General features: G+C 35.4%; 1 protein-coding gene across 4 annotated transcripts in view; it reads right to left on the bottom strand.

Moving 5' to 3' along the window:
* LOC149562476 (fanconi anemia group D2 protein) overlaps positions 1-24,414 on the bottom strand; it is an 80,849-nt gene that overhangs the window by 40,503 nt on the left and 15,932 nt on the right. Inside the window, exon 3 of one of the 4 annotated variants that reach the window (XM_089825960.1) lies at positions 14,149-14,538. The exons of 2 other annotated variants lie outside the window; for them this stretch is intronic. In XM_089825960.1, the coding sequence (XP_089682086.1) occupies positions 14,422-14,538 (117 nt within the window). In that variant the 3' untranslated portion in view covers positions 14,149-14,421. Of the gene's footprint in view, positions 1-14,148; positions 14,539-16,975; positions 17,346-24,414 lie in introns of those variants that run through there. One more of the 4 variants, XM_089825964.1, reaches the window with a different exon arrangement.

The following is a 24,414-nucleotide window of genomic DNA, read 5'->3' as shown; positions in this document are numbered from 1 at the left end:
ATCGTGCGTGTGTGCGTGCGTGGTCAACTTGGAATTGGAACCCCTAGGATAATTATAAACATCTTCACAATTGCAAAACTTCTAAATTATTGTAATCACATTGATATAAAGATGATCCTTCACACTCATATACGAAATGTCTTACTTCAAGGATAGGATGTGGATTCAAAATGATAAGCCATCTAGCTCCTAAGTTATAACTCAAAGTTCCAATAAATTTTTAAAAACAATTGGTCTTCCATGGAAACTTGAGTGTGGAATTTTCGAATGATAACAAATTCTTTCACTTCAACTAAAATTAATTATCTTCAACATCATTGATCGATTAAAGTAACCATTTTGATACTCTCGAGGGATATGAGTTGCTATACTCCAAGCAACCATAGTTTGATAGGATATTCATAATGAGTATAGGCCTATTCAAATATTACCATTTAGTTTACCTTTCAAAAAATAATAATAAATAAATAAAATTGTTGGTTGTGTTTTGCCTTGTTAGATTTAGGGCATGACACTCTCAAAGTTGTGAGGAACAAGGAGATAATCAATGATCTCATAATTCACATAGAACAACAAGGAAGATGAAAAACATTTGAAGAATGAAATTGATGTTTAGAGAAGAATCAAGATAATTCCTTGAGGGATGGTAGGATGAATCAAGCCTCCCTCGTGCTCAAATTATGCCCCATGAAGAAGAGCACCAAGGAAGAAAAGGGAGATGCTTTGAGAGATCAAAAGATAAAAACATGCCTTCAGTTCATTATAAATGCAAGTCGATCTTGTTGTATGATGAATAAAATAATTAAATAAAATGTTTTTACTGGCTTAAATAGGTCAAGTAAGCCTTCATAGGGACACACATCATCAAGGTACTCATTGCCTATATTAAGGACACATGAATTCATTCAACATATAAAAAAGATGTTTCAACTCTATTAATTAGCAGCGACTTCTCTTGTTAGCAACAATTTCTCTTCATTTAAGGTGACGTTCTCCTCCCAAAATTGCAGTGAAGTCTTCCTAAAAAGAGCAATAATCTATCATAAGGTGAAGTGAAATATCTAAAGGGCGGGCGAGAGGGTCAGATTTTTTAGGAAGGGCCAATTAGACAAGAAGCAGGTCAAGATTATCACCTTCTGTATTGCTCAAATGATCATCACAATCATCCATCAATTATAACCATTACAAGAGGTATTGATTAGGAAGATTGAACATCAAGGAAAAATTTTGTCACACCATTCAAGTGTTCACATCAAACAACATAAATGTAGTCATAGTTGTGTGTGTGTACATATGTATGTAGTTTCCTATTAGCAAATAAATAGTCACATTATCAAAACTCAGCATGATATTGTCTTTATCACCACTATGGAAGATTAATCAAATAAAGACAAGAAAACTAAACAAACTAATCAGTAGTGATTATTGATAACTGTGTAATGACAGTGATTAACCATTAAATGCCCATTTCTGAAAAAGAATGGTGCTATCCCAACCTATGGGTGCAAGAATTAAATAATAGTGAGGTCTATATAAGAATCAATCCCATTCTCAAAGACATCATCGAGTTATTCTTATCAGCTATTTATCCTTATTGGATTGCTCAAGGGAATACTTGCCTTTTGAAAATTAGTTTGCAAATACCGAAGGAAAGCAATCATGAAGAACCCAATATCTTGTATATTTCCAAAGACAAGGTAGACATAGCAATATCATTACTGTAAGCAATATTGATGACAATTGAATACGTATAAGGTGCAAATCAGAATTAGCAATATCATCAGTATAAGTAATGTTGGAGACAAGTACAGATAAGAAACAACTATATCAATGTTATAAGTGATATTGAGATATTTGTGTACTTAGATCAAGAACAACAAGATACATCATTGATATAAGTGATAAAAGTAAACTTCAGCATATTAGTGCCATATCAAAGTCGACTATCAATACATTGAGAAGACTTGTAGTATAGCTTATAATGATATATTAGAAACAAATAGCAACGATTGGAAGGAGACTTCATACAATTCATATTGTTATAATAAAAGTGCAGATCTAATATATAGTAGAGATCATCTTGGCATAAATCTCATCAATGTATCTAAGATAGTTGTGATACTCTATTTTATTGATAAGTAATATATCTTATAGCGTCATATTATAAGCAGTATCAATTGCAAATCATAATCTTTCACTCTTATATCAATTGGTGTCAATTACCATCATTACAAGTCTTGTAAAGGACTTTTAGAGTCTTCTTGAAAGGAAGTTTCTCGCCAATTTTCGTGAGTTAATTGTCCCTATTCCTAAGAATTAATATAAGGGCATATCACAAGATTGATAACATTAGTTTAGACCAATCCACATCCACATTTATAACATTCCATCCAAACTTGGAAAACAAATAAATATTGAGAAGGTCAGTCTTTAAAATTGAGACCTACCTGATCCTTTGGGAAACATATAGTTTTCCAATTAATAAGTGAAAGACATTTTTCTCCTCAACACCTACCCAAGAAAATTGTCTCTTAATAACATCAAGTTTTTTGGCCAAAGTAATTGACTTATGGAATAGAGACATAATATATCACAGGAAGAAAGAGTGAAAGTGTTAATAGCTTTTGGGAAGCAAGTCATTTGCATCTTAATGAATGCAAAGTGAGCTGCAAGATACGGGAAGAGCTGTTGTAGCAAATGAATCAACAGAACTAGGGAAACATAGCAGATTGTGGAAGCCAAAAGAGGTTAAACTAATTTTAATGAAAGAGAATGTGAGGTTTTGAGTTCTCTTTACTTCATTCTTACTCCCAATACTTTTCTAGTCCTTACACTAAATATGTGAAGTGATAGTCGGGTTCGTTATGAATTGTACCTAACATTGTTGTAGACAGAATGTTTGAGATATGTTTCTATTTTATATATTTATTCGGTATGCCCATTGTATTTCATTGGTATGTTGCATAGGATAGTAGTTGTTTCTATTTCCCATAGAATAATTCAAATTCAATACTAGCACTTGCTAATGAAACATATCAATTGCACCCTGATCAAGGAACATAAAGGGTGAGATGTCTTATCTACCTTCAGTAACATGTAAAACTTCAAACTCATAGTTTTTAAGCAATGTGCAATTGCAATTGCTTTGGCTTAATGCAACTCACGTAGAGGGATATTATAGGATAATACTTGCAAATTTCAAGAGGCTAAGATGGGAAAACTGCCCTGTAAAATGCTTGTCATGTGAATGGAACATGAAACATCTAGTAGTACTTGATCTAAGCTTCAGCAAAGGCATTGAGGAATTGTGGTCAGAGGCAGCCAATATAGAGGTGATTTTCAGAATTCCATCATTTCAAGAAGTAAAAGAGATTGAAGACAAAATCACAAAAGCTTTAGTGCTATTAAAGAAAAAATACAAAGACCTACTTGATAAGTTCCTAATGATATGCCTTCTTATTTACAGGGTCCAAAAAACCTCGAAGTACTTAAGTTGAATTACTGCATAAATCTTCAAGGCCTTCCAGATTTAGCATAAAATAGTATATTTACAAATTTGAAGTATCTTAGAAAAGGGAAATCTGAAGATTCTTTAGACTTTGAGGAGGGAGGAAACTTTGAAGAAAATAGCACATTTACAAATTCAAAGTATCTTGGATGAAAGAGGCAAGAGGCAAAAAGAGATGAGAAACCCTATCCCTAAACTCTATAGAAGAAACATAACTTCACCACATAGCAGGTGGTGTTGTTTTTTTCACCCATTTCCACCACATAGCATGCTTGGGTCAAGGAGTTGTATGAACAAATTTAAAGAAGCTTTTTGGATCAAGCTGAATTGGAGAGGAACTTTTCGGCAAAGTAAAACACTTCAGAATTATGAAAATTACACAATGGAATAAGAATAGTAATTCCATAGATGAAATTGTCAATGACATATACTAAGAAATAAACTTGCTTTATCCAGTAATAAACTTTAATCCTCAAACACCGATGATACGAAGCTGCAAAGATAAGTTTACTAAAAATAAAGAGAATCACATAGAAAATGACTTACACATCCAAAATAGATGGATGAAGTCAGTCAAATATATAGTATCTATAAATTCTAATATTTTTAATTTACTATTTTAAATACTAATACAAAAAATACAAGGTTGTGATCAGATCTTACAACATACAATTTTTCCAATATTAAAACAATTTTCTAACACTAATTCCAACTCTACAACAATTTTATACTACAAGCCAATTTGGAAGAACTCTTCTTACATGAAATCCAACCTCATCTATTGCCTACTCATCAGTTAGCATGCAACTACATCCAAAAATCAAACCAAAATTGTTACATCATTAAACACTAGTTCTATCTATCTATAAACCCAAAACATTCTAGCCATGCATGAGGTACAATTAAAAGAGTGTTATATGGTGGCAACCTCACTTACAGAGAATACTAAATTGAAATTCATGGTAGCGCAATAATAGGTATTGTAGCATACCAACATTACAGATTCTATTGGCAACAGAACTTTGATCTTACCAAATCATATTACAATGCCCCAAAGACCCTTGTTAAATTTGCACCAAACAAAACAATACGATTTGAGGTAGAGTTTAAGTAGAAATGACACCAAAGACACTACCATTCACTTGAGGGTTTGGCTCTAGTTCGAAATCCTGCAACTTATAACCTCCTTTTGCATTCACTTGGTTTCTACCATTACAAAATACAAAAATGAGCTCGATTTCTTTGTGATAGGAGGGCATGGCTATTATAACCTCCTTTTACATTCACTTGTGTTCCAAATCTTGTAGCTTATAACTTGCGTTTGAAATGGCATAGGGTCAATGACTTACCAGATAAATGAGCTCGATCCCTCCTCCCATGCCCGCGAGTGATTAGCTCATAGTGAAAATCAAACCTCGCGCGCACTTTTCTCTCTTTTTCTGTTTATAATCCATGTTGAGACGATATCATTGGTCGGCCATAAAACAACTATAGGTAGTCATGTGAGCCAGAAGCCTATCGTTGCAACCAAAAGAACGTTGCATTTTGCATCTATATCACCCGCTTTCATTCGACCAAACAAACTCATGTTGGTCAAATTTCCAACCAACTCGAGATTTAACCCAAAAAAAAAGTTAAAATCAAATGGAAAATGGCATAAGGTCAACAATTAAGGTTGAAAATTAACACCAAATCTACTAATGTTTGTATGTTCCCCATCTCTCACATTCCTTATCCCTTGGTGATTCAAGCATCACTTTTGCATAACCTTCAAGAGTTTCCTTGTCAATCTCATGGCCTATTGGGTGGATGAATATATCTCTTGGTTCCACTACCTCCATGCAGGTTTTATCTGTCTCAACCATAAAACATATTGCTTTTGCGTAGTTTCCACAGCTGATCAAGCTTCTCAAACTTTCTTGTCAATCGATGCATTAAAAACTAAAAGTGTTGTTTATGTTAGCATGAATGTTGATGGTATTTCTATGGGGAAGTATCATAGCAATGATAGAGACATGATTCAGAGCGTATGTGTTGCATTCGTGACAGTGTTTTACATTGATGTCAACATACACCTTATTCTGTGAAGGATTTCAGAGTTACAGAGGAAGAATTGTTTGACATAGTCAACAGTCAACAAGTTGTGTCATGTGCACATGAATGGAACTTCAAGGGCTTGTCCTGATGCTATGAGAAAAAGGATTTATTGTTACAGCTGAGTTATCAGATGTTTTGTGGAAGTAGCTTTCAAAGTGAGCTTCTAGAAAACGATTACTAGTAAAATGATTATATCTTTTGCCAAAGATGTAATCTAGTTAAGCAAGCTTGAAGGATGGTCAAAGACATGTTGAAGTTGCTATGATTGAGATGGCAAAATCAAATATGTAGTTTGAGTTGACATATTAAAGGCAGTTAAGAGTATTATTTCTTGTGAGCCAACTATTGTCAAAATCATTATGATGTAACTTGTAATGTAATATCTTAAGGATGTCCTATATTATTATCATAAATTGAGAAAGCCTCTAAGTCGACTCACTACTTGTTTTAGGACTTGGTTTAAAGTTAAGGTCATTTCCTTGTGGATTAGTATCCAGTGCATATGGTTATTATGTATCTTAACTTGAATGTGAATTCAACTATGTGTTGTTTAGTCAGTTCAGAGATTTTGGATATGCTTACCAAAAGATTGTTTATGAGGCTATATGGACAATGGGTTCAGTTGTCCTCTTTTCAACTCCTAATAGGAGTTAGAATCTCCTAACAAGGATTCAAAGTCTACTAATAAGGACTCATATGTACTAATTGTATTTCATGCTCCTAACAGGGTCTATCCTTCACAAGGAAATTTTATATTAGTACATGATCTTTTAGGCATCATCCCCACTAAGGTTTTCCCTCTGATCAAGAGTTTCCCCAGTTAACATATCTGGCGTTATTGTGCATGGATATCTTTTTATAGTTGTTGCATCTATTGTTTACATGTTTCAAAATTAATAGAGATATTGAGAGTTGTTTTAAGCACATAACTGATTCACCCCACACCCTCTCAAATCTTCTTGGTGGACTTTACTTTATAACAATTACCATCAAAGCATCAAGTCCTTAAAAGAAAAGTTTGCAACTTAAGGAGATCCACAACGCACTTGCAAAAAGAAAGTTTGAAGTTTGATGGAATTAACTATGACAATTGGAAAGAAGAAAGATGAAGGTGAGAAAAATTTTGCTTGTTGGACTAACAAAGAATTTGGTCATTTTTCATCTAGTTGTCCTAAAAGAGAGAGGAAGATAAAGCCTATAAAGCCTTACAAATCAAAAATACCTAAGGATTGCTTCTATGTTGATGAGAAAGATGAACTTGCTTTTGATATGGTAAATTTCTTAGAAAGTGATGATGAGGATGATGAAGTAGAAGAGACAGCCTTAGTGACTATTCTGAAAAGCACAAATGTGAGAGTTGATCTAAAGTTTAGGATTCAAGAAAGGATATTTTATTATAATTTTGATGAGAGACTAATCCAAGGACTAACCTTCAAAATGTTGAGTAGGAATTGTTTTATGAAACTGACACTAATTTGCAGACTTAGTTGCACAGGGAAACTCAGAGAGAAGAACCTAGATCTAAGCTTAGAATAGAAATTAGAGTTCAACAAGTAACACATAACAGAAATGTAGCAAAGAATCACCCTGATGAACAAATTATTGAAGTGTAAACAAAGGAGTTATGACAAGAAACAACATTGGTGAAGAATAGTTTTAATTTCTCAAGTTGAGCCTAAGAATGTTGATGAAGCTAGTAAAGATCATTATTGGATTTAAGTTGTGAAAGAAGAACTAGAGCGGATTGAAAAGAACATGACATGGGAGTTGCTTCTTAGACCTAAACATAAGAATATTATTGGAACTAAATCGGTATTTAGAAACAAAATGAATGAACAAAGTGAAGTTTTGATAAACAAAGCAACACTAGCTTGTAAAGGACATTCATAGCAAGAAGGAATTGACTCTGAAGAAACTTTTGTACTTGTTGCTAGATTACAAGTAGTGAGGATATTTTTGGCATATACAACTAATGAGAACGTTAAAGTTTATCAAATAGATGTCAAATCAGCTTTTGAATGGAGAACTTGAAGAAAAAGTATACATTAAACAACTTGATGGCTTCCCTTTGACGGATACATGGTTCGTAGATTGAAAAGGACATTATATAGACTGAAACAAGCACCTAGTATGCAAAATTGGATAAATGCTCGACAAATTTGGGAATTGTAAAAGGTAATGCTAATAATAATTTGTTCCTGAGAAAGAATGATGATGGTTTGGTGCTTCTTGTTGTATTGCGGATGAGATTATTTTTTGAGGTAATGATGAAACTAGTAAGACATTTTTAGAAGTAATGAAGAAGGAATTTGAGATGAGTATGATTGGAGAGATGAAATACCATTTGGAATTGCAGATTGTACAAAATACAAATGGAATTTTCATATCACAAGCTAAGTACCTTAAAGACTTATTGAAGAGATTTGGATTGGAAAGTTGTAAACTTGTTAAAACACCTATGATAACTAGTTGTAAGTTATTTAGCAAAGATGAATCCCCTAATGCAAAACAAAAGAAAAATACAGATCTATGATTGGTTGATTGCAAAACTTAAGACATAAAAGACATGATATAGCTAATGCAGTTCGAATTGTGGCAAGAATTCAAGCACATTCTAAAGAGACATGCCTTGCAGTAGTAAAAATATTTTTTAGAGACTTGAAAGGAAAACCTAATTATAGTTTATGGTACGAAAAATCACATGATTTCAAATTTTGTGCGTACATTGATGCTAATTAGGCACAAAGTGTGGATGATAGAAAGAGCACCAGTGGTGGAGTATTCTTCTTAGGAGTAAGATTGATTTCTTGGCTAAGCAAGAAATGGGATTGCATTTCACATAGTACAACAAAAGTAGATTATGTAGCATCATCAAATAATTGTAATCAAGTTATTTGGATGAGGCAGGTGCTAAAAGACATTGGAATTGAATTTACTGAGCCTATTATCATACATTGTGATAATGCTAGTACAGTAAACATGTCAAAGAATCTAATTCTACATTCAAAGACACAAATTATATCTATTAATTATCACTTTTTGAGAGAGAAAGTTGTGAAAAAGAAATTGGATTAGAATATGTTAGCACAAAGGTGCAAATAGCAGACATATTTACAAAACATTTGGGTAAGGACACATTTGAGTACTCGAGAGGTATGCTTGGGGTTATGCCCCAACCTACTTCAGAGTAGTTGATGTAGAGATTGCATCAATCTACTTGTTAGCAAAGCACTATTTCTTTATACGAACTCAATGCTTGATGCTTCTCCTATGGGGGAGTATCTATGTTTGAGTGGAGTCATAGAAGACACTTGGTATTGATATTTTACAGTGTCTTTGGATACTTCAACTTGAACATATTCTTTTGGAAATTATTGAACTTAGAGAATTGACAGAATGATACCTTTGTCATTGATTTCAATGAGGTAGAGAAGAGTATACATGAAAAACATTATGGGAATATAAGTGTACATGAAACACATTATCTTGATATATTCTTGATGAGGGAGAGTAATACAAGTAAAAATATCAATAGGGAGAGAATATTATGTATGGGGGAGAGTAACACATTCCTTGTGCATGGTGGTTACTATCTAGTTGTGATTTGAACATGAAAAACTATTTACCACCTGACTGAGATTGATATATATGTTTACATTCATGACCAACATGAATGGGGGAGTAAAAGCAGATGAGGAAGAAATATATATGGTATTCATGGTACTTAGATATTTTTCATGTGTGTTGACAGCAATCCCGAAGGGAGAGATTGTTTTTTATTAAGTAAAACAGGTTTTACAGGGATCCTAAAACCCAAAAGTATTACAGCATATCAAAAATAGAAGAATTCAGTAAAGTCCAGCGTAAACAAAGCAACTTAACAAAAGCCAACCGTAAAACCGGGCCTCAACCAGGAACAAAAACCAGTGAAACTAAATCAAAAAAGAACCAACAACACTAGGAAAGAAACAACAACCTAACTATCAATTCTTTTTATCAAGAACTTACAGGGATTTTGCAGCTTTTATGGTCTTCCTATTGTTCAAGTCCTCCTGGTCCTTGTTATGAGCATCCACCTGGTCTTGGTTCTGAGCATCCCCCTGGTCCCTGGTCTCTTTCGGATAATCCTTAGCCTGCCCATTGTCCAGGTTGACCTTCTCTAGAATTTCCCCGCCAAATCCAACACTAATCAGTGATTCACCCAAGCTGTTAATATTTTCATTCAGGGAGAGATTGTTTAGATTAATGCAAAAACAGGTTTTGAAGGGACCTGAAACCCTTTACAAAAGCTAAAGATAAACAAGACACGTCACCAGGTTTTACAAGGACCTGAAACCTAAAATTCACCACAAAACATTAAAAAACCAAGTTTTACAAGGACCTGAAATCACTAGAGTAAACTAAATAGAAACAGGCCCAAATTTTACAAGGACCTGGAACCTAGAGTTTAAAACAAAAAGCTAAAAACAAAAAAAAAACAGAACCAACAAATCAGCACGGACCAGAACTAGCACACCAGCGAATCCTACCAACTCCTAAAGAAGCTCTTTAATGTCTTCACTACCTCCTTGCCTACCTCTGCAGTACTCTAGATGATATCAACCATAGCAAACTCAGGAGCCTCAGTAACCTTTTTCTTCGCTTTGCCTTGGTCTCTTACTTGGACCACCTAAACTCTTAGCTCCAACAGTATTTGGCGACATAATCTCCTCATTGCTTTTCTTTCCTAAACTAGTCACAGCAACACATAAACTGGAAGTAACAAGCTCCATCTTCTGCCCACTATCCTTGATCAAATGTCAGTGTTCCAATTCATACTCCTTAAGTTTATCAAGAATATTTCCAACTTGGCTTTCCAGATGAACTCTCAACATTTTTTCATGATCTAAGTTTTTTTGCATATCCCCAACTTTTTTCTTTAGCACCATAATCGCATTATGGAGCCAAGAATGACCTCAAAGAGAAGCATCAACCTTAAGCTTGGCTCTATGGAGGAAAGACAAGTTCACCTAATGAGAATTGTTAATAGATTGTTAACATGAATGTTGATGGTATTTATGTGGGGGAGTACCATAGCAATGTTGAAGACATGATTCAGAGCTTATGTGTTGCATTCATAACAGTGTTTGTCATTGATGTCGACATACACTTTTTTCTATGAAGGATTTCAAAGTTACAAAGGAGGATTTGTTTGGCGCAGTCAACAAATTATGTTGTGCACTCTTTTGAAGGAAGCTTCAAGAGCTTGTCTTGATGTTATGTATATGTTTGTTAAAAGAGATTTGCAATTATGGCTAAGTTATGAGATGTATAACATGAATGTTGATGGTATTTATGTGGGGGAGTACCGTTGCAATGTTGAAGACATGATTCAAAGCTTATGTGTTGCATTCATGACAGTGTTTGTCATTGATATCAGCATACACTTTTTTCTATGAAGGATTTCAGTTATAGAGGAAGATTTGTTTGGTGTAGTCAACAAGTTATGTTGTGCACTCTTTTGAAGGAAGCTTCAAGAGCTTGTCCTAATGCTATGTCTATGTTTGTTAAAAGAGATTGCAGTTATGGCTGAGTTATGAGATGTTTTCTCGAAGTAGCTTTTAGAGAGAGTTTCTAAAAAGCGATTAGTAAAATAATTATATCTTTTGCCACAGATGTAATTTGTTTAAGCAAGCTTGAAGGATGGTCAAAGACATGTTGAAGATGCTATGGTTGAGATGGCAAAATTGGATATGTAATTTGAGCCGACATATTAAAGATTGTTCAGAGTATTATTTCCTATGAACCAACTATTGTAAAAATCATTATGATGTAACATGTAAATGTGACATTAGATCTAACAATGATACTATTGGGATATAAGCGCACTATGGCTTCTCGCTCCTAAGAACTTTCAAATGCACATGCTCTGGTGGATTCTCAAGTCGCTGCCTATGTGCTTGTCGCAAAGGATTTTCCCCCGCTACCTTCGGGGCAAGTTGCGGATGTTGCAATTGGGGGGGGGGGGTAGGGTTTCTCTCGCACCCTCTCCTGGTCGCGTCATTCCCCCCTTTCCGCTTGTTGTATCTGGAGCCAGTTATGCGGGTCCTAAGGCTGTTGGCCCGCGGGGTAGGGTCTCCTTTGCTAATGTGGCCGCCTCTGAGGCCAGCTTGCATGGTGTTGTTCCTCCCACAAGTCTCTCTTTTGGGCCTTCTCGTCCTTGTGTGACCTCTCCGATGAGTGTCTCTTTCCCAGCAAGGGTTAATTTAGACCAAGATATTGCTGATGAAAATTTTAGTATGACAAAGGACTTCTCTACCTATGCTGCTATTTTTTGATTTTGGGGTTTCTAACCCTCTCTCTCTGATCTCCATGTTTGGATCTCTGAGCATTGGGAACCAATCTTAGACAATGGTGTTCAAATCTACCCTAATGCTAAAGGTTTCTTCATTGTCAAGTTTGAAACTGCTGAAGACAAGAAGACTATTCTGTGTGATAGTTTTTCTTGGTTGGATCATTACCCTCTCATGGCCAAACCATCGCATGTGGATTTTGATCTGCTCACAAAATCCTTCAACAAGGTTCCTATCTAGGTCCGGCTTCCTAATCTCCCTATGCACCTCTGGCTTGACTCTGTTTTGGAAGCTGTGGGGAATACTATTGGAAATTTCCTGCTGGTGGACGCAGCTACTTCGGATGTTCTCCATTCGATTGCTCGTATTCTTGTTGAGTTGGATGTCTCAAAAGGCCTCCCAAAGAAAATCTGCCTAGCCTCTTCACGGGGCTCCTGGACTCAAGTTCTGGATTACAAAGGTTTACCCTTCAGATGTAGGATTTGTCAAATGATAGGTCACATGGCTGCTCGTTGCTCTACTGTGAAGTCCAAGCCGTGGGGACCTACCTGATGGCCTGGGGCCTCCTCCGAGCACTCTATGGTGCATAAGTCTCTTGATGTGTCCCTGAATCCTGCAGATGGCTCTCCCCTGATGGTTGGCTCTTTCCTGTCAGATGCTACTTCAGGGCCTTTGGTTGATATGGATGCCCGGCCTTCAGGTCAAAATCCCATCCCTCCTTTCTCTGATCTGGTTGCTATTCCTTGTCCTGATGGGGGCCTATCTTCTTCAGCTTCTCCTAGGGAGATTGTTATGTCTAGTGCTTCTGCTTCTCCCAACTTCCTCTCTGAGGCTTGGCTTGGTGAGGCATCTAGGGTGGACGATGGATGGACTGATGTAAAAAGGAAAAAAAATCTAAGCCCTCTATTCATCCTATAGATAAGATTCTCAGGTCGAGCATGGGAGGCTCTAAATCAAAAGGGCAAATCGTGAGCTCCCTTGTTGCGATTGGTTTTTGGACGTGGAGTCCTTTGTTGGGATCTTAGGCTCCTAGTTGGACGTTTTGTTTGTGCTGGAGATAGGCTTTCCTATCTCCATGGATTCCTCTTCTTGGGGGGTAATCGTATATGTCTCAGTCTTGTTTCAAAACTTATTGAAAATCTTAAGATTTGTACAGGTTTTCAAGCACCCTTCAAAACACTTAATCAAAAACATGTAAATGTGACATCTTAAGGATGTCCTATATTATTATTGTAAATTGAGAAAGCCTCAAGGCTAACTCAATAATTGTTTTAGGACTTAGTATAAAGGAAAGATCATTTCCTTGTGGAATGGTATAAGTGCGGATAGTTATTGTGTATGCAAATTGAAAGCAAATTCAACTAAGTCATAGCAAAGATTGATGTTGATTGATGTAGTATGAGCTTTAAAGGAACTGTATTGGCAAAGAAGTTGTTTGGTCAGCTCAGAGATCTTGGTTACGCTTATCCAAAAGATTGTCTAATGAAGATTGTTTCTGAGGCTATATGGAAAGTGGGTCCAATTGTCCTCCTTTCAACTCCTAACAACGTTAGAATCTCCTAACAAGGATTTAAAGTCTCCTACCAAAGACACATATGTACTAATTGTATTTCATCCACTCCTGAAAAAGTCTATCCTTTCACAAGGAACTTTTATATTAGTACATCATTTACGCTAGGGATTTCCATTTGATGAAGGGTTTCCCTAGTTAACAGATCTGGTGTTATTATGCATAGTTATCTTTCTATGGTTGTTGCATCTACAATTTACATGTTTCAGAGTTAATAAAGATATTGAGAGTTGTTTAAAGCGCATAACTTATTCACCCCCCATTTCGTGCACCTACATAACTTGTTATATTTTCTTCTTCTTTTTAATTATAACAAAATCCTATAGAAAAGGAGACATTACAGTCCATGATTATTTTCATTTTATTTTCAATATATTATATTTTAATTTTTATTATTATTAGCTATTAATTGCAGTCACCTTGAATCTTATCAACCCTTGGAGATTTGTGATCCTTTAATCCTCTCTGTTATTTTTTTTACTCTACTATAATTGATGTTTCTTCCTTCTTTGTATTTGCCTTGTTGACAATCTTCCTAAGTGCATGACTTTTCACTCAAGACATAAGTTGAGAAGTGGCTAGCATTTCCTTCATCTCTACTTAATGCAAATTGTCTAAAACTCAATTATCTAGAACTTGAATTTGTTCACCTCGTAATTGTATGCTTTTCCTATTATTGTAACTTCATCATGCACCATACGACCCATATACCTTGAACAATGTTAGCTTCCAACAACATTATTACAACTAAACAAAATCAAAGACCTACCATGGCCACAATGAAGCCAAATATTTTACATTTTAGCCTTGAATAATGGCCACAATGATACCCTAAAAATGCAAATGCAACATCATTATTTCTATTAAATTGTGCACATGTTTCTTCCATACATTATAAGGCCTTACTTTTCTATTTAGGGCATAATTGTCTTCATCTCATGTTTCCTTAGAGTCAGGCCTCGAATCAGCTCATCACTGCCTTCTTCCCCCCTTCTCACCCTCCAAAGGTAGGAACCAACTATTAGATACACCTGCATCAGGACACACCAGATCTGTTAGATCAGATCACGGATTCATTAGGCAACAACATTCTACTCCTAGGGCTACTCCTATTCGAGCTTAGGCTCTTGGTCTCCCTAGATCTTATCCCTCATGAGGATTTTTTTGCGATATCTAGTCCTCCTCTCCTTTGTTCATTCTCGTTTACTCTCTTCGTTTTGTTTTGTTGCTCACCCTTTTTCGGACACTGTTTGGTGCTCCCCCTGGGTTGTTTGTTTTCCCTGTTGTATTTTCCAGTCCCTTAGACCCTTCGTTGGTCTTTTGTCGGACATTAATATCATTATCTTATCTTATCATGCCCATGAAGGCTGCTATCTTTCTTCATCTTCAATGTTGTGTACAACAATGAACTTGACCTTTAAAATGAGTATAGCAGGGACCTCTATCCAACTGTATCCTCCGCTTGAATTTTATTCATTGTACACTTGACTTGCAATGCTTTCCTATACCTATCACTGTCTTTTGTCTCATAACTATTTTACTTTGCAGTACACTTTTTTCAAACCTTGCTCCATATGCTCTCCAATGTCATTGCAGGTTTCTGAATTTGTTTCACTCATCCATTGTTTAATTGGGTTTGTAAGGCACTTGAAACACTTTCATAACTATATAGAACATCATTATGAGTGTCCTTTAAATCTTGTTATATGTGTAACAAGGTTTGCAATTCTAAGATTAATGAGAGATTGCCTTGCTGAGAACGAAAAGTCCAGACTGAACCAGGAAACTTTTGCTACATTAGTTAAGTAATGCCCAAAATCTTCCCCATAGCAGATGCTTGTATTCAGCACATGATGTCTTAAAAAACAGCAAATTCTCTCTGCCATAAGCTTGCAGAGCTATGCATTTGAACTTTGGTCAGTAAGTACTCTAAAAGATGGACTGTGTATTAGCACTCTAGGGGATGATTAAATATCTGATTAGGTAAACTGCATGTATAGTAATTTCGCCACAGTTTACAAGATGGGCATGATCTATTTATTGCAAATGAGAAACCGAGCTTCTTTGTATCATCTAGAGATTGGCATGAGGAACAGATTGTTGTTAGTTTATTCACATTGTCAATATTATGTTGAAGAGGCAAATGTTTGTTAGCCAGATCAGACTTTTAGAGGTGTTAGGGACATTCATTATCCTCTTTGTAGTGACCTGAAAGACATCTTTTAGAGGAAATTTGTTGATCTTTCAAGATCACTCAGAAGTCTTGCTAAGGTCATTTTAAACCAAGCTTGCATAAATTTTCATTGTGATGTTCTACTCTTAATTGCAAAGGGTTGAACATTAATGTCAATTTGTTTAAACAAAAATTGCTTATGCCAAAACATGGATTGGTGTCCTGTAGATAAGCAGTAATGTATTAGATGTAGATTTGATGAATATGAAAAACCTTATGAATGTGTTTTTTACACTAACTTGTACTATTTGACATTGCTGAGTTTTACTTGGGACGTAGATGTGTATGTCAAAGTACTCTTGTTTCTATGCCATGAAACAAGAAACTAATTGTTCACAAACTCCTATAATGTGTTTATTACTGTCTTGCCAGTATCATTTATGGTGGATCTCAGGCTTTTTATATGTTACTCATCTGTACCTTCATAAGGTTGTCATTGCATTTTGATACCATCCACTGTTCCTTGACATATATTCATTGTATAGGGTCTGTGAGGCGTACTCATCATATCTCACATTTTTCATGGTTATTCATTTTATTTCCTTGTACATAAATACACCAGTGAAATATAGTGAATTAGTGTATAATACTATTTGACAATTTAAAATTTTCCAGATGCGGGACGACTAGAAAAAGAAAAAAAGTTAAACCTGAATATCTTAAGACTTTAGCAAGGGCAGTAATGAACGGGAGAATGTAAGAATTTGGAATATTGAAGCAGATGAGTACAGTTGGCCGGACAGGTGTGGTGGCTGAAGAGGCGTACAAATGTCGGGACATCTTTTTCACTTTCATTGTCTTCTAATTTTGGCTCATTCTGGATTTATTAAAGAAACTGTTCTTTCGGTTCTAAACCCACTTACTACAGCAGCTTTATTCCATATCAGAATCGATTACACCTGTACAGAATTAAGCACAAAAAAGCTACATTTATTGTTTGATTTAAATTGCAGCGGACATGAGAATTTTGATTCTGGTCAATAAAAGTCAAAGGCTTAAACTGATGAAAAAGAGCAAAAGCAAAATTTGGTATGGGTTAGCTTGGGTCCATTCAGGATTAATCCACAAACGAAAAAACAGAGATCTGGAGGAACCTGGGCCTGAATCCAAATCAGGTTCAAACCACACCCACATCAATGGTCCCTAGGGAGCAAAGCAGTAACTTAGCAATAACTTAAGTAGAGAATCTTGTATCAGAATAGATGACAAAAAAATGAATCAAAGGACCTAACACATGAGCATCATAACCTGGCTTGGACGAGAATTTCAAATGGGACAAACATACTGTGTGCAATGTTTAAATCCAAATGTTTCCCACGATCCCAGCACTGAAATGAAACAGCGACAGACTGTTCATCTCAAACAATTCTAGCTTACACCAACCACAAAATTCTTACATTACTGACACATTTGTGTTTTCCTCAAATATAAATTTGATACATGCATAGAATGTATCTCATTTATCTGTTTCCCACGATCCCAGCACTGAAATGAAACAGTGACAGACCATTCATCTCAAGCAATTCTAGCTTACACCAAACAAAAAATTCTTACATTACCAGCAGATTTGTGTTTTCCTCAACTACCAGTTGAAACTCCTGATTCCTGCCATTACAAACATACAAGGTTCAATTGTTTTGAAATTCAAGTGCAATTATAAAATCGAACTTCAGAGTCAATCTACATTTTGAGTCATTATATTGTCCATAAAGTAAAATGGTACAATTTGTCTACATTGCCAAAAACGGAACTGTCAATTCAAGGACAGGCAAATGAAATTAGAAAACACGCATAGGCAGGAAAAAGATGTCTGTTCATCAGTGACACTGGAAACTTAAATTTTATCCAATACAAATTTAGTGTGCTTGAGGCAACTGCTGACATGTGAGATTATACTTGTTGGTTATTTAGATCATTTTGAAGCAATTCTCTGGTATTTGGAAAAAACCCAACACTATAGTTCTCACCAATTTTAGGAGGCTACTATAGAGGCATTTTTTATGGAGGGTTTATTACACATTCCCATTGATGTGTAGCTACCCGATACAGGAGCACGAACCTTAGGCTGAACTTCTTTGGCTAAGAGCCAAGAGGTGAGGGGTATACACTCCACCAAATTTGCACAAGACACGATCCCAGCCCCATCCCTTTTTCAATGTCAGTATCTTGCTCTCAGCAAGACTTCATCCCTAGTAGGCTCACTGACTACATTTCAATGTCACCAGTAGATCAAGGGCCCATTGACAATATAGAGGCATTTCTAGCCATCTGACTGGACAAATCTAACTAGTATTCACAGAATAATAGATTATGAATTTGCACTTTCATATTGAGAGAATAAGTTGAACAGATAATAGGCAGATATCTAACTTAAATCATATATATTGAAACTTCAATAAACTCCAGCAGTGGAGACTTCTGATCAAACCCTTTTTCCTGAGCAATGGATAATGTAAATATTCAATGCAACTCATATTTTTACCTTGTAATTCATATCAATTACTTTCTTGACTGTGTAGTTGCAACAAAGAGGAAGATGATATTCCTGAGAATAGACGTCATCAAGAACCCAACACATAAGCTTCACAATCACCACACATTCAGTCTTCCGAAACATAGTATGTTGACTATCAGCAGTTCTAACAGCAGATTAATCTCTCCAAATGATTTCTTCAGGCATAACCCCTTGCACTCCAAAGCCAATCTGCCTGGCAACTGGAAATAGAAATTAAAAATAATAAACTCACAAAATCTTCAGATCTTACCTTGAATCTCAAGAACAGCTGTCAAGACCATATCTTCCAATGGCCTCAAGATTGATAGCATAGAAGCCCCAAGAATAATCTCCACTATTTCTCCAATTTCGTATGATTAACCAAGGATGCTCAGCTTGACAATGTGGGATAAACAAAATCACTCGTTTGCACTTCCCTATGATTACATGATTTTTGCTTTTTTGCCCTTATTTTCTCACGGCTGCTTTTTTGGCCCCTATTTTACTGGGGCCGTTTTTTCTTTGATATTTTCATGTCATGTAACATGTTTTTTTTCCTTCACTTAAGTCCTCAATAACTTTTTATTTTATGTCTCCAATGTATTATAAAATAAAGGTGACCATTTAATTTTAATATTTCTCATAAACTATAGACAATGCAGTAATAAAGTTAAACAATTATATTTAACTTTATAAAATAGCTTTATCAACACACAATAAATCATATCAATGATAAATAAAACTTCTTGTTGATTTTAAACCATTGCCATTGACATGTCTCTACCACTAGATATTCAGCCATGCCTAGAATGACTTACTATAAATAGTAAGTATGCTCAAAACTGTATCAGATCACCTTGGAAAGAACTGCAACCAAAACTGCCTCTAGGCCAAATGGCCTCTAAGTCCCTTTTATTTCCTGGTTAGCCCACAAGAACATGGGCAAATAGGCTAACAACAACATTGTATTGTGAACACTAGAAGAGGGACAATAAACTTTAAGATTATCAGACAACATATAAAATAATTCATTAAATGGAATTAAGGCAATGAATGCCATTGACCGCTTGAATATTGTAGCAATTGTCAAATTTTAGTTGTAGAATTTTTTTATCAGAAAGCATTACTTTATTCAAATTTTAGATAACTTCAATACAAATGGGAACAAGATATATGTAAAGCCCCCCCCCCTAATTTGAGCCCAATAGATACAGGAGATCAATGTAATGTCCCATCCCTGATTTGCCCCCAAATTTGCCCAAGAATCACATGAAAACATGAATACACATGAAAACTAAAAGCATACACATCAATATATGCAGTCATAGTTCACTTGCCTCACAAGAGGCAAGAATATCCAATCAGAACCAAATTCATCTCTTGAGGTAATCAATTCACCACTTAGCCCACAATAGGCAGGAACGTCCACCCAGACCCTGTTTCATCTCTTGCAGTAGTCAATTCATTATTTAGCCCACAAAAGGCAAGAACATCCAGCCAGGATAAGAACAATCTCTTGGGGTAATCTAACCAACCAGGTTAGAAACATTAACTCAATCATATGATATATCTGATTTTATTAATAGTGTTCAACCTTGATAGTTTAGGATAAGGGGGCATGATACACATCCATATAATGTTCTATTACAAAAATTTAATTTGACATTTACATTTTTTATTGTAGAGATTGCTTGGATAATTGGACTCTAGTGCTTGAGGATGCAAAGGTGTTGTAACCCTAACCCCTCTTCTTACCCATTTGTAGAGTCCTAATTCCTTGTTGACTAAGTTGCATCAACTATTTTCCCACAAGCTAGCAGGAACATGCTCTAATATCACTTGCAATGTCCCTCTAGAATTTGCTCCAGAATTTGACTGAAAATGTCCCTATTGGATATTTGTGAAATTCGAGCATTCTACAAAATTGTATTTGTATTTGTTAACACAATAAAGACAGTCTGTGAAATTTTTAAAAATCATTATAAGTATTAATCGTTCCAAGTCACTCTACATGCTTCACGCACATGTAAGAATTGATTCCCATGAAGCCCCCAAATCTATAATATGTGAAAAGTAAATCGTAAAGCCATATTTCAATACACTTGAATGTTGTGGTTTAAATGCATACCTCTTTGTGCTCTCGTTTATGTTTCTCCTGAGCGCTCATACCATTTTAACTGCTAGCCCACACATTATCCATATTCAAAAACAACCTTCGGCCCAAGTTTTAATTAATTTAATGTGCCCGACTTTACGACGTTTGACACTGAAGAAACATCTATAGCTCCTTCAAAAGATAGCCTAACTCCTAGAACCAAACTAATAATTTTAAAACACAAACAGTCGAAATCCAAATTTTAATCCCAAAATAGAAGAGGAAAAACGCAAAACTATATGTTCGGTAGGCTAAGCATAAAACATCTAATGCTTGAGTTTCATAAGATCCAAGCTTTGAAGTGCGAACATAAAAACAAGGTCGGCAATCAAACTAAACCCCACACTTAAGATCACGAGATTCAAAGACCAGATGTCATGTACAACTAATGGTAGCAACAAGAATTGAACCCCCCCACTGCATCAGAATACAAGACACACTACTAACAATCTCAACTCTCTTGAATAAAGATTAAATGACTTTTACTTCTGACGTTACAAGCAAAATTTATTGAAAATAGAATAGAGGCAAAACAAACAATAATTGATGACAATGCTCAAGAAGACAACGGACTTCAATTGCAGGAAAGACAAGAAACACCAATCTGAAGAGACACGATGTCAGCAAGAATACAAAAAAGCACGATATTAAAATTTTAACCATAAATAAAGAGAAAATACTCCACCAACTGAGACAAGTCAACAATAAGTTAATATCTACAATAGACAAAGAAAGGCCCGATGACAGCAATAGAATGGACCGGAAATAATGCACATAAAGAAAAACTTGCCAGTGCTAAAGAAGCATACAAAGAGAGCATAAACAAGACTTGCAGATAAAGATCTGAGGCAGCTACTAACACTTAATACATACAGATTGTCTACAAAATACTCAATGCAATCTGCAACAGAATGATGAACTCATAAATGAAACTTCCTTAAATTGCTGATATCTAAACCTGGCTTTGATACCATGTAAGATTTTTTCCAGAAAATAGAGATAAATAGCAATAAGGAAGAACTAAAACAGACACAAAAAACATGAGAAATTACCCTGGGGAAACCCTTCCAAAAATGAAGAGAAAAACCCAGACAAAAGATCACTTTATTGATAATAAAATAGTTAAGTGTACAATGCCTTTCCTTTGATGCGATATATTTAAAATTTTAACACTTGGAGAGACTCTTCACATTACAACTGAAGGTCTCTTGAGTTTCTCAAAATAGGAGTTTATTTTCAAATACAACTCTTCGTATTTCCATGCCTCAATGCATGTTGTATGACACATGTCTTAGAATTTTATATTACAATTTATCATAAATGTCATTTTCAGCTTAAGGTAACCATAACGGCAATAACGCCCAGAGATAAAGTCTCTTTCACAACTACAATCTCCAACACTTGTTACTTTGAAGTATGATCTTGTTAATGCAAACGTATACAGACTTACTCTATTAATGCAGATGTCTAGAAATATTATTTTTATGCAGATGTAAAGAACTGCCCTACTTGTGCAGAGCAAATAATCTTATTATGTATGGAAACCCATACCGCAGAATATGTTTAACACTATAGGTCACAATGTATTCACCCTATATATATTCCTCTTCTGATCCAATTTCCTTCCTTTTCTTGATTCGATTTTCTTTTCATATCTCTACCAATGATTAAATGAATGAATGTAGGTATGATACTAAATGATTGATGTATGATGAATTGACTGATTTGACAAACATTTGATGATTAGTTTCCGACTCCAAGATTGAATTGATTGATTAAGGTTTGATTGCTTGTTTATTCACTTTGTTGAATCGATCCTTGCTTATCCATAAATTGTTTGATTCAACCTTTGCTGATTCATAGATTGTTTGATTTTGTGATGCATTGATGAATAAAGATGTTTTCATATTTGCTTCGAATGATCTTCCCTTTACAATTTACTAGTGAAAGGGTCACCAATTTTCATAAGATTTCAGTTACCACTTTTCATTGTTGCCTTTAAGAGTAATATATTTTTCCTCCTAATCGATCTCTGTTTTTTATTTCATGCCCTTCTCAATGATGTTTTTCTCTTATAGGCTCAGTAATGGGCTGCCAAGGGTTAATCCTATTAGACAAAAGAGGGATGATGTGGAGTGGGTAAAACATGAAAATGAGCGGCATCAAAGGGCAACCCAAGGTCATCAGGAGCAGAGTGTGTGGTGAGAGATCCCGCAGGCAATATATTGGCAATTGAATCTCAACTGCCCTAATGGCAGTTGAGATAAATGAATCCACTTCAAAAGTTGCACCTAGAAGGTGATTCGTAAATAATAGTTAATGCCATCAGCAATGGAAGCACCCATGTTTGAAAAATTGATAAAATTATTTCAATTCCTCTGAAGAAATTGTTGAATTTTGCAACTTCAAGCTTTCCATGTTTACAAGGAATGTAATACCTTGGCCAACTCCCTATCCAAGGTGGCAGTCAATATGAACCCATGAGGTTTGGTGAGGGGGTGCTAATTAAACCTCAAGACTGGCAATTTGAATGGCATGTTATTTAATGATGGCAGAGGGCGATGGGAGAAGAAATGCAAGTATGATAACAAAGGATTTGCAAAGGTTCAAGGTACAGAGACTAAATGCTCACTCTGTCCATGACTGGTGTATAAAAAGGTGGAGAGAAATAACAAGTTGTTAATTCTTTTTGTGGTGATGAAGGAGAAAGACCAACACAGTGATTGGAAACCAACTTCAACTTAAAGGCAACCAAGCAACAGATCTCCTTCCGGGGCAAGGTCTGCAATGAGCTTCTCAACATTGTTTTTACCATGTATTAGTAAACAAGTTTGTCACTGTGAATGCTTTCTTCATATTGACCCGGTTTGCGCTGTGAGCAGTGCCAACCGTGGCAACAATTGGATAGATTGCAACTTGATAATGACCTAGTCACAATCTTCCTCTGCATTTGAGGGGAGCAACGCCCTCGTATAATAGGTGTATTTGGGATTTTAGTGTACTTTCAACCTGATAGTACATAAAGGAGAAAGCATAAAACTAAAACAAGATAAATAAAAGAAACACAATTGATAGACATACGAGTGCCAAATCGGATTTCAATATGGATGATGATTACAAAGGGATATTTAACACAACATGCAATGATGACAAAAGAATGGATAACAGACACTGACATACAAAAAGATACACTATCTCAAAACATTCACATCAAGAGACCAGGAAGTAAATGCATTTTATCATATCAATTAAATAAAAGAACAATTGGAATTCAAGAGATTACTTGACATACGAAAAAATCAGTAATAACAACTCATGAATCCATTCAAGACATACGACTACCTGTATTCTTCACTATCTTTTTGAAAATATACAAGATCAAGAATCTGTTTGTGCATCGTGTAAACCCAAAAGTCTATCTAAAAATTTCTCCATAGTTTTCCCTTTGAAAAAACTTTATCCCCTTACATTATAAAATGCTGCATATTTAAAGGTTACACAAGACAACAACCTAGTAACTACCTTCTTTTCTAGGTTACTCTCTTTTACGTGTTTTGAACAAGGTCGATTAACCTTACCAGTTTTGCATAAAAAGGGTCAATTTCTCAACTTTTACCAAAAAAGTGAGCAAAGTCACTATTTACAAAAATATGACTTGGAACCTGTAAACTTCGGGGAAAAACCATCAAAAAAATAGCCTTATTGATGTGATAATGTAGGCTTCTCCCAATTCATGGATCACCTCTCAGTAGCACTTTGGCCTTGGCTCTTCTAACAAAGCATCTTGACCAGTAGTTTATTCTTGTTAATAGCCATTCCACTGTATAACCAATCGAGAATATAAAACTTTCTTTTTTTATTTGGGGATGACAGATGATTTCAAAGATTTCCATTAAGTTTGAGCATCACAATGTCTCCATATCCAACACATCAACTTTAACATAATGACTATTCATTCAACAAGGGCTTGACTCTTTTAAGGATTGGCCTTTTATTGCATTTACTCAAAATCTTTCCCCTCTACG

The sequence above is a fragment of the Cupressus sempervirens genome, chromosome 4 (genome assembly GCF_028749045.1).
Source record: "Cupressus sempervirens isolate cs-2001-9-10 chromosome 4, ASM2874904v1, whole genome shotgun sequence".
Classification (NCBI taxonomy): Eukaryota; Viridiplantae; Streptophyta; class Pinopsida; order Cupressales; family Cupressaceae; genus Cupressus; species Cupressus sempervirens.
Note: the sequence above shows the minus strand (reverse complement) of the source record. Positions and strands in the feature narration are given on the sequence as shown.